At 39.9% G+C, this 14,899-nt stretch overlaps 1 protein-coding gene across 1 annotated transcript in view; it reads left to right on the top strand.

Annotated features, from left to right (window-relative positions):
- Positions 1 to 14,899, top strand: part of LOC114654288 (troponin T, cardiac muscle isoforms-like) — a 54,625-nt gene that overhangs the window by 19,829 nt on the left and 19,897 nt on the right. Inside the window, exons 5-7 of the mRNA XM_051919346.1 lie at positions 1,497 to 1,610; positions 10,038 to 10,040; positions 10,270 to 10,379. Of these exons, the coding sequence (XP_051775306.1) occupies positions 1,497 to 1,610; positions 10,038 to 10,040; positions 10,270 to 10,379 (227 nt within the window). The remainder of the gene's footprint in view (positions 1 to 1,496; positions 1,611 to 10,037; positions 10,041 to 10,269; positions 10,380 to 14,899) is intronic.

The following is a 14,899-nucleotide window of genomic DNA, read 5'->3' as shown; positions in this document are numbered from 1 at the left end:
TACTTAAAATAAATGCTTTTTTCTTAAGGAATTAATGTATACTGTATGTCTTTGCTTTCTACTAGTGCTAACGCATTACTATTCAAGTGCTCTATCCAATTATTCTTTATAACCCGGAACTTATTTCCACTAAGGATTTGCTGTTATTTTAAAATATTCAACTCTATTATGTCAGATATTTACTTACGGACTTGCCATTTTCTACAACTACTTTCTACCCTGCCAGATCCACTCCTAGCTCCACCAATGTTAGTTTGAAATACAAGAACTATTCTAAACACTCAGCTACCTTTGCTATTGTGCAGGTGAAAAAAGAGCAAAAAACCCTGCTAAAGGTAAAAAAGCTTCATAAATTCCGGCTTGACTCTGTAGAGGCAACCAAAAAATGTTTTTAGGAACAAAATTTGTACTTTACTTCATTCTCACACAATAGTAACACAGCACAAACCACAGTTCTTCTTCCAGTTCAACTCATAAGGATAATGGCACAACATCAGTATGTCTCAGTTTCCAATCTCAGTACCTCCTATTTTAGTATACTACTTAAAAGAACTGTAAATAACTCTATATAGAAACAACATACATTGGTAGACAGTTAAAATATTTAATCAGAAGATCACAATGAATGCATAAATAATGCAGTGTGATTTATCTGATTTCAGAACTTTTACTGGTATCATTAGCCTGATAGCATCACATATACCAGTTCATAAAACAAGAATTGGCTTAGATATAAATGCTTAATATATGACTTAATTAGAGACACATACAGTAACCATGATTTTTGTATTACAACATGTTAAATACCAATTTTTCAAACAAGGCTATTACTGCAGTGAGATTTTTGATGAATATTTCTATTCTGTCAGTGGTATTAATGATACTCTGTGTTCCAAACTCTAGTCAGTCAGATGGCATTCATCAAGCAAAATGTTCTATCTCACTATCGCCTTCTCAAATGAGAAGAAAGTCAAAACATACATTTTTCTTTCAGAATGTTGAAAAAAGACCAAGATTCTTTGCAGTACTACATATTTATTTTTTACTTTTTTCTAAATTTAAAAAAAAAAGAAAAAAAGAAATTTGTTTCTATATTTATAGTGCTGTATTCTAGAATGTTAGCTATTTTTGTCCTTATGACATGGCTAATGAGTTTTTAGAAGTTTTAAAAGCTGAGTCTTTGCAAAACATGGTGACCCCACACATTGTGTAAAATGGGTGCAGGGAATGGATAAATATGGTTCCTTAATGTACTATTCACTAACAGGTGCAATAACAATTTATGCTGCTGTACTTTGAGCAATAATAATTTGCTCTGGTTACTTGATCACTTAACACTGTATACGACATATTTGGAATTATTTGACTTTTCTTTAAATGCACCTTGGGGCTGTCACAAAAAGTAATTTCGTTGTGTTACACAATGACAATAAAGTTCTTGAACTTAAAAAGTAAGTATCAGTAACTTTATACGGGTACTACTTGTCTTCATTTAGGTGGAAAAAGCAAGAAAGGAAGAAGAAGAGCATAGAAAGAGACAAGAAGAGGATGCTAAAAAGAAAAAGGTCCTTTCAAACAGGTCTTACCAATATGGAGGCTACCTGCAGAAGGTGAGAAATTTGTTTGATTATAACAAAAAACATGCAATTTGTCATTCAAATATCCTTATTTGTTGCACTGTTTTGTAATATGGCTTGTTGATTATCACTTTTTATCTTTAAGAAACAGCTTGTCCACATTACTGCCACGTTGTAATTTTTTCAGTCCTAATTATAATTCATGCAAACATACAATCTTTTTCTTGCCTAAGTTTATAAAAAATAATGGCATATTTATAATATACTGTAACTACTGTACATACATAAGCTCACTTACTCATCTGTGTAATCACAAGCACATTATCATTCTTCCACAAGCAACACATGAGTGGTCAGTTAATGGGTGGATAGATCATTCTTACTGCTTGACCCATCAACTGCTAAATATGAAATGAAAGCGAATGCACAGACAACTAAGCTTCATTCCCTGCCACTGTCTTCACAAAGAAACAAAGTATTATGCATACGACATTTGAAAGACATCAGCAAAAAATAACAGGCATAATATCACAGTTGGCACCCTGCCCAGGATTGGTTCCTGCCTTGTGCCCTGTGTTGGCTGGGATTGGCTCCAGCAGACCCCCGTGACCCTGTGTTCGGATTCAGCGGGTTGGAAAATGGATGGATGGATGGATAATATCACAGTATTTTAGGCTTTGTTATCCAGTATAAATGAGTCACTATATTCAGTATGGTCTCACCTAATGCCAGACATTAAGGTATTCTAGACATCCTCCATGGCTCCATCGTTTTCTTTAGACTAACTAAGGATGTTATAAATTCAATCCTTAAAATGTATACCTTCTTAGTTTAGTTTAGTTTAGTTTAGTTATATAGGACAGTTTAAAAACAACCAGTGGTTAACCAAAGTGCTTTACAACATTAAAATAAAATTAATGAATGAATAAAAAAATATTAAAATATATAAAAACAAATGGGTAATACAAATACAAAAATACATATGCACACACCTCTAAAATACCTAAAAAGCAAGAGTACATAAGTGAGCTTTCAGTCTGGATTTAAAGTATTCAATGGTGGGGGCCGATTGAATATGGAGAGGAAAACGCTTCTACAATTTGGACCCAGCCACAGAAAAGCATGGCTACCTTTACCCCTCAAACAACTGTTTGGAACAGAAAGCAGCAGCTTATTGGCTGACCTCAGTGCTCTATAAGGACAGCAGTGGTGTATGAGGCCAATGAGGTAAGCTGGAGCTAAGGCATTCAAAACAAACAGTAAAATTTTAAAATTGACTCTAAATTTCAAAGGTGACCAGCCTAAAGATGCTAAAATTAGGGGAAATAAAGCTCGATTTCTTTGTTTCTATTAGCAGACATGCAGCTGCATTTTGCACAAGCTGAAGACATGACAGAGTAGTCTGACTAACCCCAAAATACAGCCCATTTCAATAATCCAGACGAGAAAAAATAAAAGCACGGATTAATGTCTCAAAATCTCCAAAAGAAAACATGTGCCTTATTTGGCTTAAAACTATTAGATGATAAAAATAGGCCTTAATAACAGCATTTATTTGCTTATCAGATTTCAAGTCAGGATCAAATAAGATGCCAAGATTTTTTGCATATGGTTTAACATAACCGGACAGTGACCCTAGATCATAGTTTAGTTATTAACATGATTTGGAGATCCAAAAATTAAAATTTCCTGTCTTGCTCTCATTCATTATATAAATATATTACTAACCATCCATAGCTTAATATCATTTAGGCATTCATACAGGCATTTCAGTGCATCTGGGCTGTCAGCTCTCAAAGCAAGGTACAACTGTGTATCATCAGCATAACAATAGAAGGACACTAAATGCTTTTTTATAATGTGGCAGGTCAGGTCAGGTTAGGGAGCATGCAATGGTACAACGAAACAGCTCGGGATCCTGGTTGGTGACCCCCAAGGCAGACCCGATAATCACATTTCCAGGCTGTCCAGTCCCTGGAAATGACCATCTAGCTGATGCAGCCAGGTATTATGTGGGTGTCCCTTTGGCCTGGTCCAATCACTCAGGTCCTCAACAATGAGAACACTCAGACAATTGTGCCACCTGGCTGTAGTACTTTAACTAATGCTCCCAACAATGCATGTAATGTGTTTTATTTGGGAATCCGTGAGCAACCTTTTGTTTGACACAAAGTCAAACCAGTGGTACCCAAGAATTCTCCAAAGAGATACAGTACAGAAGAAGTCCAGTCTTCATCTCAGATCGCTGGATAGCATCCATGTCTCGCAACCATATAACAAAAAGGAAAGACCAGGACTCTAAAGACTTGGAACTACGTCCTCTAGCACAGATATCAGGAACACCGAACACCCCTTTCCAGAGACGTCATGACCCCCCCCCCCCCCCGCCCCATGCTCTCCCAGTCCGTCTACTGACTTCAAAGGAAGAGTCGCAATCACCAACATATACAATGAAAATAATCCATCCATCCATCCATCCATCCATTGTCTCCCACTTATCCGAGGTCGGGTCGCGGGGGCAGCAGCTTGAGCAGAGATGCCCAGACTTCCCTCTCCCCAGCCACTTCTTCTAGCTCTTCCGGGAGAATCCCAAGGCATTCCCAGGCCAGTCGAGAAACATAGTCCCTCCAGCGTGTCCTGGGTCTTCCCCGGGGCCTCCTCCCGGTTAGACGTGCCTGGAACACCTCACCAGGGAGGCGTCCAGGAGGCATCCTGATCAGATGCCCGAGCCACCTCATCTGACTCCTCTCGATGCGGAGGAGCAGCGGCTCTACTCTGAGCCCCTCCCGGATGACTGAGCTTCTCACCCTATCTTTAAGGGAAAGCCCAGACACCCTGCGGAGGAAACTCATTTCAGCCGCTTGTATTCGCGATCTCGTTCTTTCGGTCACTACCCATAGTTCATGACCATAGGTGAGGGTAGGAACATAGATCGACTGGTAAACTGAGAGCTTCGCCTTGCGGCTCAGCTCCTTTTTCACCACGACAGACCGATGCAGCGCCCACATTACTGCGGATGCCGCACCGATCCACCTGTCGATCTCACGCTCCATTCTTCCCTCACTCGTGAACAAGACCCCGAGATACTTGAACTCCTCCACTTGGGGAAGAATCTCGCTACCAACCCTGAGAGGGCACTCCACCCTTTTCCGGCTGAGGACCATGGTCTCAGATTTGGAGGTGCTGATTTTCATCCCAGCTGCTTCACACTCGGCTGCGAACCGATCCAGAGAGAGCTGAAGATCACGGCCAATGCAATGAAAAATAAAATATAATGAATAAATAATGAGTCAAATAATAAATAATGAATAAAATAAAATGAAAATAAAATACAGCTAAACACTGATCCTTGTGGTACACCATACAAAAGGGAGGCAGGGTCAGATGATGAGCCTTTCAATGAAACTGGGAAGTGAACTGTTTGATAGCAAAGCCTAACATGCTGGCCCAGTTTTCCAGGTGCTCTACAAGAATGTGATGATCTACATTGTCAAAAGCAGCACTGAGATCTAACAACATTAATACTGCACAGCCTTTAGAATTTGCTGACAGCAACAGGACATTAGTGACTTTGATAAATGCAGACTCAGTAATATGCTTCACCTGGAGACCTGATTGAAAAATATCAAAAATATTATTTTCATTTTAAAAAGACTGCTTTTTCTTCTTCTTTCGGCTGCTCCCGTCAGGGGTTGCCACAGCGGATCATCTTTTTTCATATCTTTCTGTCCTCTGCATCTTGTTCTATTACACCCATCACCTGCATGTCCTCTCTCACCACATCCATAAACCTTCTCTTAGGCCTTCCTCTTTCCCTCTTCCCATGGCAGCTCTGTCCTTAGCATCCTTCTCCCAATATATTCAGCATCTCTCCTCTGCACATGTCCAAACCAACGCAATCTCGCCTCTCCGACTTTGTATCCCAACTGTCCAACTTGAGCTGACCCTCTAATGTACTCACTTCTAATCCTATCCATCCTTGTCATACCCAATGCAAATCTTAGCATCTTTAACTCTGCCACCTCCAGCTCTGTCTCCTGCTTTCTGGTCAGTGCCACTGTCTCCAACCCATATAACATAGCTGGTCTCACTACCGTCCTGTAGACCTTCCCTTTCACTCTTGCTGATACCCGTCTGCCCCAAATTACTCCTGACACTCTTCTCCACCCATTCCGCCCTGCCTGTACTCTCTTTTTCACCTCTTTTCCACAATCCCCATTACTCTGTACTGTTGATGCCAAGTATTTAAACTTATCCACCTTCGCCAACTCTACTCCCTGCATCCTCACCATTCCACTGACCTCCCTCTCATTTACACAAATGTATTCTGTGTTGTTCCTACTGACCTTCATTCTTCTCCTCTCTAGAGCATATCTCCACCTTTCCAGGGTCTCCTCAAAAATATTATTTTAATTGTAAAAAGACTGCAATTGATTAAAAACAACTTTTTCAGTATCTTAGAAAGGAACAGAAGTTTTGAAATTGGCCTGTAGTTAATCAGATCTGTAGGGTCAAGTCCAGACTTTTTGCAGACAGGCTGCACAACTTCATGTTTAAAAAAATACTGATACTTGTCCAGACGTAAGAGAATTATTTACAATTGACAGAACAGAAGAACCTACAGTATGCTGTCAAATACCTATTTTAAGACCCAAGGAGGAATAGAGCCTAATGGATATGTAGAGGGTTTCAGTAAAATAGGGTGAAAGTTATTTAAGGTAAGTGTGAATGTTGGAGTAGCTACTACTAGTGTACCACTGGAACATACATGAGCACAGACAGAAGATATCTTGTTAACTAAGTGAGGACATGTTACCATTTTCACTGTCAGGGGAGTTTATTAAAGTGCTTAATGTGTTAAAAAGGACTTTTGGTTGGTGATTGTGCTTTGCTACCAAGTCTGAAAAATATCTTTCTCTAGCTGACTTAACAGCCTCTTGGAAAACAGCTAAGAATGTTTAAGGATCTCATAAGAGATCTGTAGCCTACCTTTCTTTTTCTTTCCGCCCTTTGTGGTACCCAGATGGGGGTGGTACCCAGCCGGGATGCCCAAGAAGACCGGAGGAGAGCTTGTGCCTCCTCCAGACCTCGAGGGGGCGACCACCCTGGGGGCCACGGGTACAGAGCTGGGAAGCTCGACCCTGTAGGGGCCCGTGGTCACTGCCAGGGGGCATCCCAATACCTGTAGGACCCTGGACCTCAGCACTTCCACCACACCCGAAAGTGCTGGGGGGAAGACAAGCAGGGACACCCGGAGTGCTTCTGGGGATACAGCCGGCACTTCCGCCACACTGGGGCATGTCGGTGGGAGATTGCCGGGAACACACCTGGAACACATCCGGGTGCTTATATAAAGGGGCCGCCTCCCTTCGGAGAATGACTTGAGTCGGGAGTGAAGAGTGGACGAGGTCTCTGGAGGAGAGAAAGAGGCGGTCTGAAGGCATTGTGTTGTCCAGAACTGTGGTGTATTGGGGTGTGAGAGCATTGTTGTGTATCATGGAAGCCCACAATAAACGTGTGTGGGGTAATTTAAACGTGTCTGCCTGTCTGTGTCCGGGTCATATTCCACACGTTCTACAGGCTTGTCTGGTAATTTTATTGAGCCATTGCTGAAACTTGGCTCTAGATCGCCTAAGCTTAAAGCCACTGAGTCCAGGATTGATTCACAGGAGGAATTAAAAATGTTCACCAACTCATCCGGAGAGGGATTTTCGCTATGGAAGAGATAGCAGTAAAAGCGCTATCAAATTCGGGTTATAGTTAAATGATTGATAATCCGTGAGTAGCAGGAGGAAGGACGACATTTCTGAACAGACCCTGGGATGTTAATGCTAAACACAATAGGCATATAGTCAGAAATACAGGGTGCATATATGAGGAGTTACTGATATTAAAGCCATATGATAAAACCAGATCCATCATGTGGCCACATTCACGCGTTGGGCCGAAAACAGTCTGAGTCAGATTAAAAGCTTCAATAAAGTCTGAAAAATCTTGTATGAAATTACCGCTAGCTGTAGGAGGACAGTATATCACAGTGCAGAGCAGTGGCTCATCCGGTCCGACTTTAAAAAGTTGTAAATTGAATCTCTTATGAGGTTCTGCTAGCAGCAAGCAACAGTTATAACAGTTTTTATAAATAGTAGCAAATTCGTAGACAGAGTTCTTTTTTCTTAACTCTATCTAATTCAGAAATTAAATATTAGGCAGAATTCATTGGTTGGATCTGAACTTGTGCAAGAACTTTTTCATTTGCTAGATATAAACGCTTGTATTATTGGGTGACTATTCTTGTGTCCAAACCCAATTTTCAAAGCACAGATCATCACATTAGCCATGGTGGTCACATCACAACACCAGCAGCAACAGTAAATGAACGTCTGTGTACCAGTACTATAGCTTATACTCATATCAGGGCAATTACTAAATAATTGTACAGTATTTTGTTTATTTTTGAATGGAATTTTTTTATAGTTTATATTTAGACATTTGGGAAGACTCACATTATCACAGACTCACCTTTCCCACACTAAATCAGATTGCCATTGATACAAGTGGCAAAAACATTTAAGTGGGGATATTCTTTAGGCCTTTACAGTGTCAAATCTTTCAGTCAAGAGTCTCTTTGATGAAATTTGATGCCTGTCATATGCGGGTCTCATAGGAATAATCAAATCAAAGAATATTTGGCAGCAGTACTGTGCTTACTTTCAAGAACATCTGGATGAAGCAGAAATACTGGTAGGCAATATTATGACCTTGGATTAAATTACTCTGTATGAAGGGCACTGAAAGCTATTGACTCAAAAGTCACTTTTTAAAAGCCCTTATGTCATAGCAGCAAATGACAGTCATTTTCTTCTATTACACAGCATGTATCAAGGTGAATGCAATTTCACTGATACGAGTGCCAGATGAGAGGCTTTGTGACTATCAATTTATTATTTTTATACATGACATTTCCAAGTTAATATCTAAAATAGAGAGATGAGCCACAAGATTAAATTCAATTGCCTAATATTGTGTAGATCCTCTAAAGGTGTCCTGTGGTATCTAGCACCAAGATGTTAGTAGCAGATCCTGTAAGTTGTGAGGTAGAGCCTCAATTGACCAGAGTTATTTTTCTAGTACATCCCACAAATATTGGATTGGATTGAGATCTAGGGAATTTGGAGGCCAAGTCCACACTTTGAACTCATTGTCATGTTACTCAAATAATTCCTGAACAATTTTTACAGTGTGGCAGGGCACATTATCCTGCTGAAAGATGCCGCTACCATCAAGGAATACCATTGTCATGAAGCGCTGTGCTAAAACCCATGTTTTCCCAGCAGAGCATTGCCAAGAACATCACACTGCCTCTGTTGGCTTGCCTTCCTTCCATAGTGCATCGTGCTGCCATCTCTTCCCCAGATAAAGAAACCACATGAACCCGGCCATCCATGTGATTCATTGGACCAGGCCACCTTCTTCCATAGCTCCATGATCCAGTTCTGATGCTCATATGTCTACTGTAGGCACTTTCAGCGGTAGACAGGGGGCAGCACAGCACCGTGAATGATCTGTGGCTATGCAGCCACATACACAGCAAGCTGTGATGCATTGTGTTTCCTGACATCTTTCTCTCATGGCCAGCATTAAGTTTTTCAGCAATTTGTGCTACAGTACTACTTCTGTGGGTTGGACCAAATGGGCTGGCCTTCACTTCCCATGGGCATCTATGAGCCTTGAGTGCCCATGACCCTGTTGCCAGGTCTCTGGTCGCCCTTCCTCGGAGTACTTTTGGGAGGTTCTAACCTCTACATACTGGGAACACCCTGCAATACCTGCTATTTAGGAGATACTCTGACCCATTTGTCTAGCCAACACAATTTGTCCCTTGTCAAAGTCACTCAGATCCTTACACTTGCCCATTTTTCCTGCTTCCAACAAATCACCTTCAACAACTGACTGTTCATTTGCTGCCTAATATATCCCACCACTTGACAGGTGCCATTGTATGAGTTAATCAATGTTATTCACTTCACCTGTCAGTGGCTTTAATGTTGTGGCTGGTCGATTTATATTCTCCTGTTGGCTTAAATTAGAATTTCAGAGTATGTTACAGAAACTCATTTGTTAATGCTAATGTGGAGGCAGTACACTGCAATTGATGCCTCACAATCAAAAGTGCTGTGGCTACAGTATTCATAGAGTTTGCATCTTGGTTTTTTTCTCATTTATAAATTTACTTGGTAAAAGTGAGGGTTAGGTGCCTTGGACTTACTGCTACTTGTTGGGCAACACTGCACTGCCACCAACCAAAATGAGTTCTGCAGAATGGGTGAATAAATGATAGTTCTTACACAAGAAGGCATTTTTAGTTAAGTTTTTCATTCTCAGATTACTGTGACTCTTCATTAAAATATTTGGGAATCACCATAGTGACATAGTACCTGTCAGGTTCTGTACATTTGACAGGGCGTGAATCCTATCACTGTTTGTGAAGAATCTGTGCACAACACGCTGTATCAGCGTATACTCCTAACCTCTCTCTCTGTATGTTCTCTACTTCCAGTGTATGTTTTTCTTCAGGTATTTTTGATTTTCCTCAGATTTCCCCAAGACATTTTGGTTAGGATGATTCTTAATATTAAAATGGCTGTGAAAGATCGATTGTTGGATTAAAACATTCATGTTTTTCAGGCTGAAGTACGTAAAAAAAGGTGCTAAGAAGCAAACAGAAAAAGAGAAGAAGAAAAAGATTTTGGCAGAAAGACGAAAGCCACTTAACATTGATAATCTAAGTGATGACAAGCTGAAGTAAGTTCCAGAATTCTAATTTAAACAGTTGCTCTTAACAATTCTCACTTTACCTTAGATATCGTTCCATTGTAGTTACCGATTCTTTAAAGGATGCACAATTGTCTCTCTATTATAAAAAAAAAATCCTGGGAGACAAGACGTGATCTTCACGTGAAGATCACGGAAGACACTTAAAAGACACGCAAGACGAAAGAGATCGGCCATGGAGCGTCTCACGGGGACCTTAAACATGAGACTTTATGCCAAGAGATTGACCCAGGACTGTCTCACGGGGATGTAGAACATGAGATTCTTGCAAGACACGCCCTACTTACAACCAGTATCAAATAAGACCACTGGCAGAAAAACACTCAGTCGTGTAAAGGCTTTGAGCTCACACAGATCCAGGGCTCTCAGCGCATACAAAGCGTATAAGGACAATATGTTATAGAAATGTTGACAACTAAATAAAGAAGAAAGAACAGCATGGAGAAAAGAGACTCAAAAGCGTTGGAGAGAAAAAAATGCAAAAAAGAAAAAGAATAATCTAGCTGCAAATTCAGAAAATAAGGAAAGTAATAATCAGTCAGAAACAAGTGGAATTAAAAAAAAAGCACGTCCACGACGAATTAAAAGACAGAGTAAAAGACAAAAGAACAAAACAACTTCATAAAGACGTTCAAAAACGTTGCCGCTATACACATGCAGAGCAAGATACAGAATATGAAAGCAGAAAAAAACGACAGTGTCAAAACAAAGAAAGTAAACATCGCATTAGCGCAAATAAAGAGAAATTTTTACTTGGAGAAATAACGAAAAGGCAAATAGAGATCGAATATAATGAACATAGGTGATATGTCAGAAGTATATGAATATTGTAAGGCTTTAAAGTTTAAGTCAGAGAATTTCAAAAACAGGGTTTACCTCACATGCATTTATTGGTTACTTTGCAAAAAAAATGATTAACTGTTGATGATGTGGATCATTTTGTCTGTGCTGAAATTCCAAACAGAGAAACCTATCCTGAATTATGGTACAAAGTCATTAAACACATGTCTCATGGACCTCATTTAAAAGATTCAGCATGTTGGGACTTGGAAGATTCCAAATATTGTTTTTAACGAAGTTCTGAAATAAAAGTGAAACTAATGAAATAGCAACAATTCAAAGAAAAAAAAAATCTTAAAAGTGTGTATCCGGACAACCAAACACGGGGGTTGGCGAGCGAAGCGAGCAGGGGGCAAAGCCCACTAGTGGTTTAAAAAGAATAACCTTTTAAAAGCTAAGAATGTAATTCTGTCTCTTAGAGGAATGTTGTATTGGAAAATTGATTTTGTTTAATTTTATCTAAGCAGATTGTTGCTTCATTTTAAAACTGAAATTTAGATCAGCTGAGGAACCACAATTCTACAGCACCACAACACAAACTTCTTGTGAGCCATCAATTCTTTTTGCCATTGGAAATATGGTGAAAAATGGTGATTGTAATTTTAATTGGCCATTCATTTAGTACCCAATGAAGCACCTGTTACAAAATCGAGTCCTTCACTGTCAAGTGAGCAATTTGTTTTCCTTGAAGACGTGCCATTTCCAGTAACAAACATAAAAAAGAGATGAGAGCAGCTGACAAGTTACTTTTCAAGCATCAACATTAAAGAAACCTTTGAATTTCTAAAGATTAAAGAAATCTCCAGGCTTGTGGCACAAGTCATAATCATGAAACTCCACCATGGAATCCTTGGAAACAAAAACCTGTTTTCATGTTACTTAGGAGGTCTAACAGAGGCTAACGGTCTGTGTAAATTACAAAATGATGCACCAGCAAATACTGGTTACATTTTTTACAGTTAAGATCACAGCCAGTTCCTCCTTATCAATTTGTAACATAATTTCTTTCTATTTTCATTAGTGTGCGCAAAACAAAACTTACTGGTATGTCCTGTCCATTAGGCTCTACAAGGTCCAGAACTGCTCCAGTTCCATAACATGAAACATCACATACCAGGGCCGCAGGTTTTTTTTATCATGGTAATGTGGCAACAACTCTTCTTCCTGAAGCAACTCTTTACCTTGTAAATATGCAGCATCATGTTTTCCGGTCAACTTCCAGGTGAATGTTTTGTTTAGCAGGCAGTGTAGTGACTCAAGCACATTAGCCTTGTGTTTTAAGAAACAGTTGTCAAAGTTAAGCAATCCTTGTAGACTTGTAGCTCTGTTTATTTCCCAGGAGTCAGTAACTCTTTACTTGCTTTAACTTTTTCTTTGGTTAGTCTGATGCCAGGAGCTAAACAAATCGAAAACCCAACAAATCAACTTGAGTAGCTTCAAAAATGCATTTCCCTTCTTGCAGATGTTCTCAACATGCGGAGAGTCTTTGCAGCACCTGTTGTAGATGTTCATTTTGCTCTTGCTCCTTTCTTCCACATATGAGAATATTCTCTGAATATGGCTTTACACCTTCTATCCCTGCCAGAAATGTGTCCATGAAGCCCTGAAATATAGCAGCAGCTGTTGACAAACCAAACTGTAAATGGTTAGCTCCGAAAAGGTCACAATGCATGTTTATTGTTAACAATTCAGCTGACTTTAATCCATGGTTAGGTGTTGATATGCCTGTTTCAAATTGAGTTTTTGGAAAGCTGTCCCCCTCAGCCTTTGATGCAAAAATCTCTGTGACTTTAGGAAGGGACTAAACATCTGGATTCACAGCTGTATTGACTGTACAGCAATAGTCTCCACAGATTCCTAATGTTCCATCCCTTTTGATATCCGGTACAACTGTGGTTGCTCATTTGGAATAACACACTGCTGTGAAAACTCCTTGCTGCACTAAACTGTCTGGTTTCTCATCTACCTTGTGACATAAAGTAAAAAGGCACTGGTCAGGGTTTCATGAATTCAGGGGTGATTGAAGGGTCCACCTGAATTGACACTGAAGGACCCTGATATTCCCCTCAGTCCTTTTGTGCATGTGGTTGTATAGTAATGTCTATTGAGGAATGTTTGATTTGGTTAACCCCTGTTACTTTGATGCCTAGAGCTTCAAGCCAGTCCTAGCCTGAGCAGACTGGAAACTTTGCCTTTGATTATGAGGAGTGAAATTGTCAATGGTGTTGGTGGAAATTGTCTAAGCACTGCCATTATGGGGCTGATTTGGAGAGGATCTCTCATTCATGGGTGTACATGCTAATTCTGAATCTACCTCCATTCTGTGGTTTTTATTGTTAATCATTGTTTCTGCATAGCAGGGCGTTTTCCTTTGTCTTCCCATGTGTACACTATTAATTCTACATTCAGTAATTTCAGTATCTTGCTGCTTGCATGGATATTCTGTGAAATCCTCGTCCTGAGCCTGTGTTATTGACAACAGCTTTAGAGAGTATTGCCCCATCCTGCAAACTTGACCTACAATGTGACCTCTCTTGCCACAGTTTCAGGATGCTTCTGTTGAAAAGCGAAAATAACCAGCACTATGTGGACTGCCACAGTTAAAACTCTGCTCTGATGTGGGGCTCTAATTTGCCTATGACTTTCAGGGTCTTGTCTAATACACTTCCAACTAAGGGGAAGTGCTGTTTTCATGTTCTTTTCTTAGTTAGTGAGAGTTTAAAGCAGTCATTTCCAAAGTCAGTGTTTTATCATTGGCAATTTTAAACAATAGCATTGGCTCTGCAAGTGCTTCATCATGGACACCACACACTAATCTATCTCACAGCATATTTTCTAGTTGGTCCCCTAACTCAGAGTAATTGATAATTTCCTTAATCAGCAGTACAGTTCACAACTGCTGCACAGTGGTAGATGGTGTTGAGTCAACGTTTCTGCAAAATTCGATTAATTTGGCATATGCCACTTGATTAGATTTCCATAGCTCTACAAGAGATCTAAGCAGCAGCCCCACACACATTCAAAAGGACCAAACTCTTCTTCTCAGGTGTTTCAATGTTATTAGCTTAAAAAAAAACCATTGAAGTCCCACATGTGCTTCCTGAATCTGCTTCAAGTTCTTCTGTTCACCCGAATGTCACCAGTTTATGACACACTTCACTCTTTTAGTCTCTGGCTTACTGACTGGAAGACTCTTCATTGCTAGTGTAACTTATTATAGAAAACACAATGATTTAATTTCCCCTTTTTTACCTTGTTGCCAGTAGTAGATTTTCACCAACTTAAGGAACACCACAACCATTATGCTGAAATTACAAGTCTCTTTTATGAATACACATACACACACAGACCAAACAAACACACATTAAACTCAATTTAGCATCACCAATTCCCCTAACCTTCATGTCTTTGGAAACCAAAGCACCCAGGGGAAATCCATGCAGATATGGGGAGATCATAGCAAGCTCTACGCAGGGAAGAAGACCCAGGACATAAACCCTAGTCTTCTTACTGCAAGGCAACAGTGCTACCATGTGCTGTCCTACAAAAATATTTAATAAACAAGACTGAGACAACAAACTCTTTAATGAAGTGACCATAAAATTTAAAACCACCTAACCAAGTCCAAAAGCACCCAAATGTTATGCCAT

The sequence above is a fragment of the Erpetoichthys calabaricus genome, chromosome 1 (assembly GCF_900747795.2).
Source record: "Erpetoichthys calabaricus chromosome 1, fErpCal1.3, whole genome shotgun sequence".
Taxonomy (NCBI): domain Eukaryota; kingdom Metazoa; phylum Chordata; class Cladistia; order Polypteriformes; family Polypteridae; genus Erpetoichthys; species Erpetoichthys calabaricus.
This window is presented reverse-complemented; position numbering and strand designations above follow the sequence as displayed.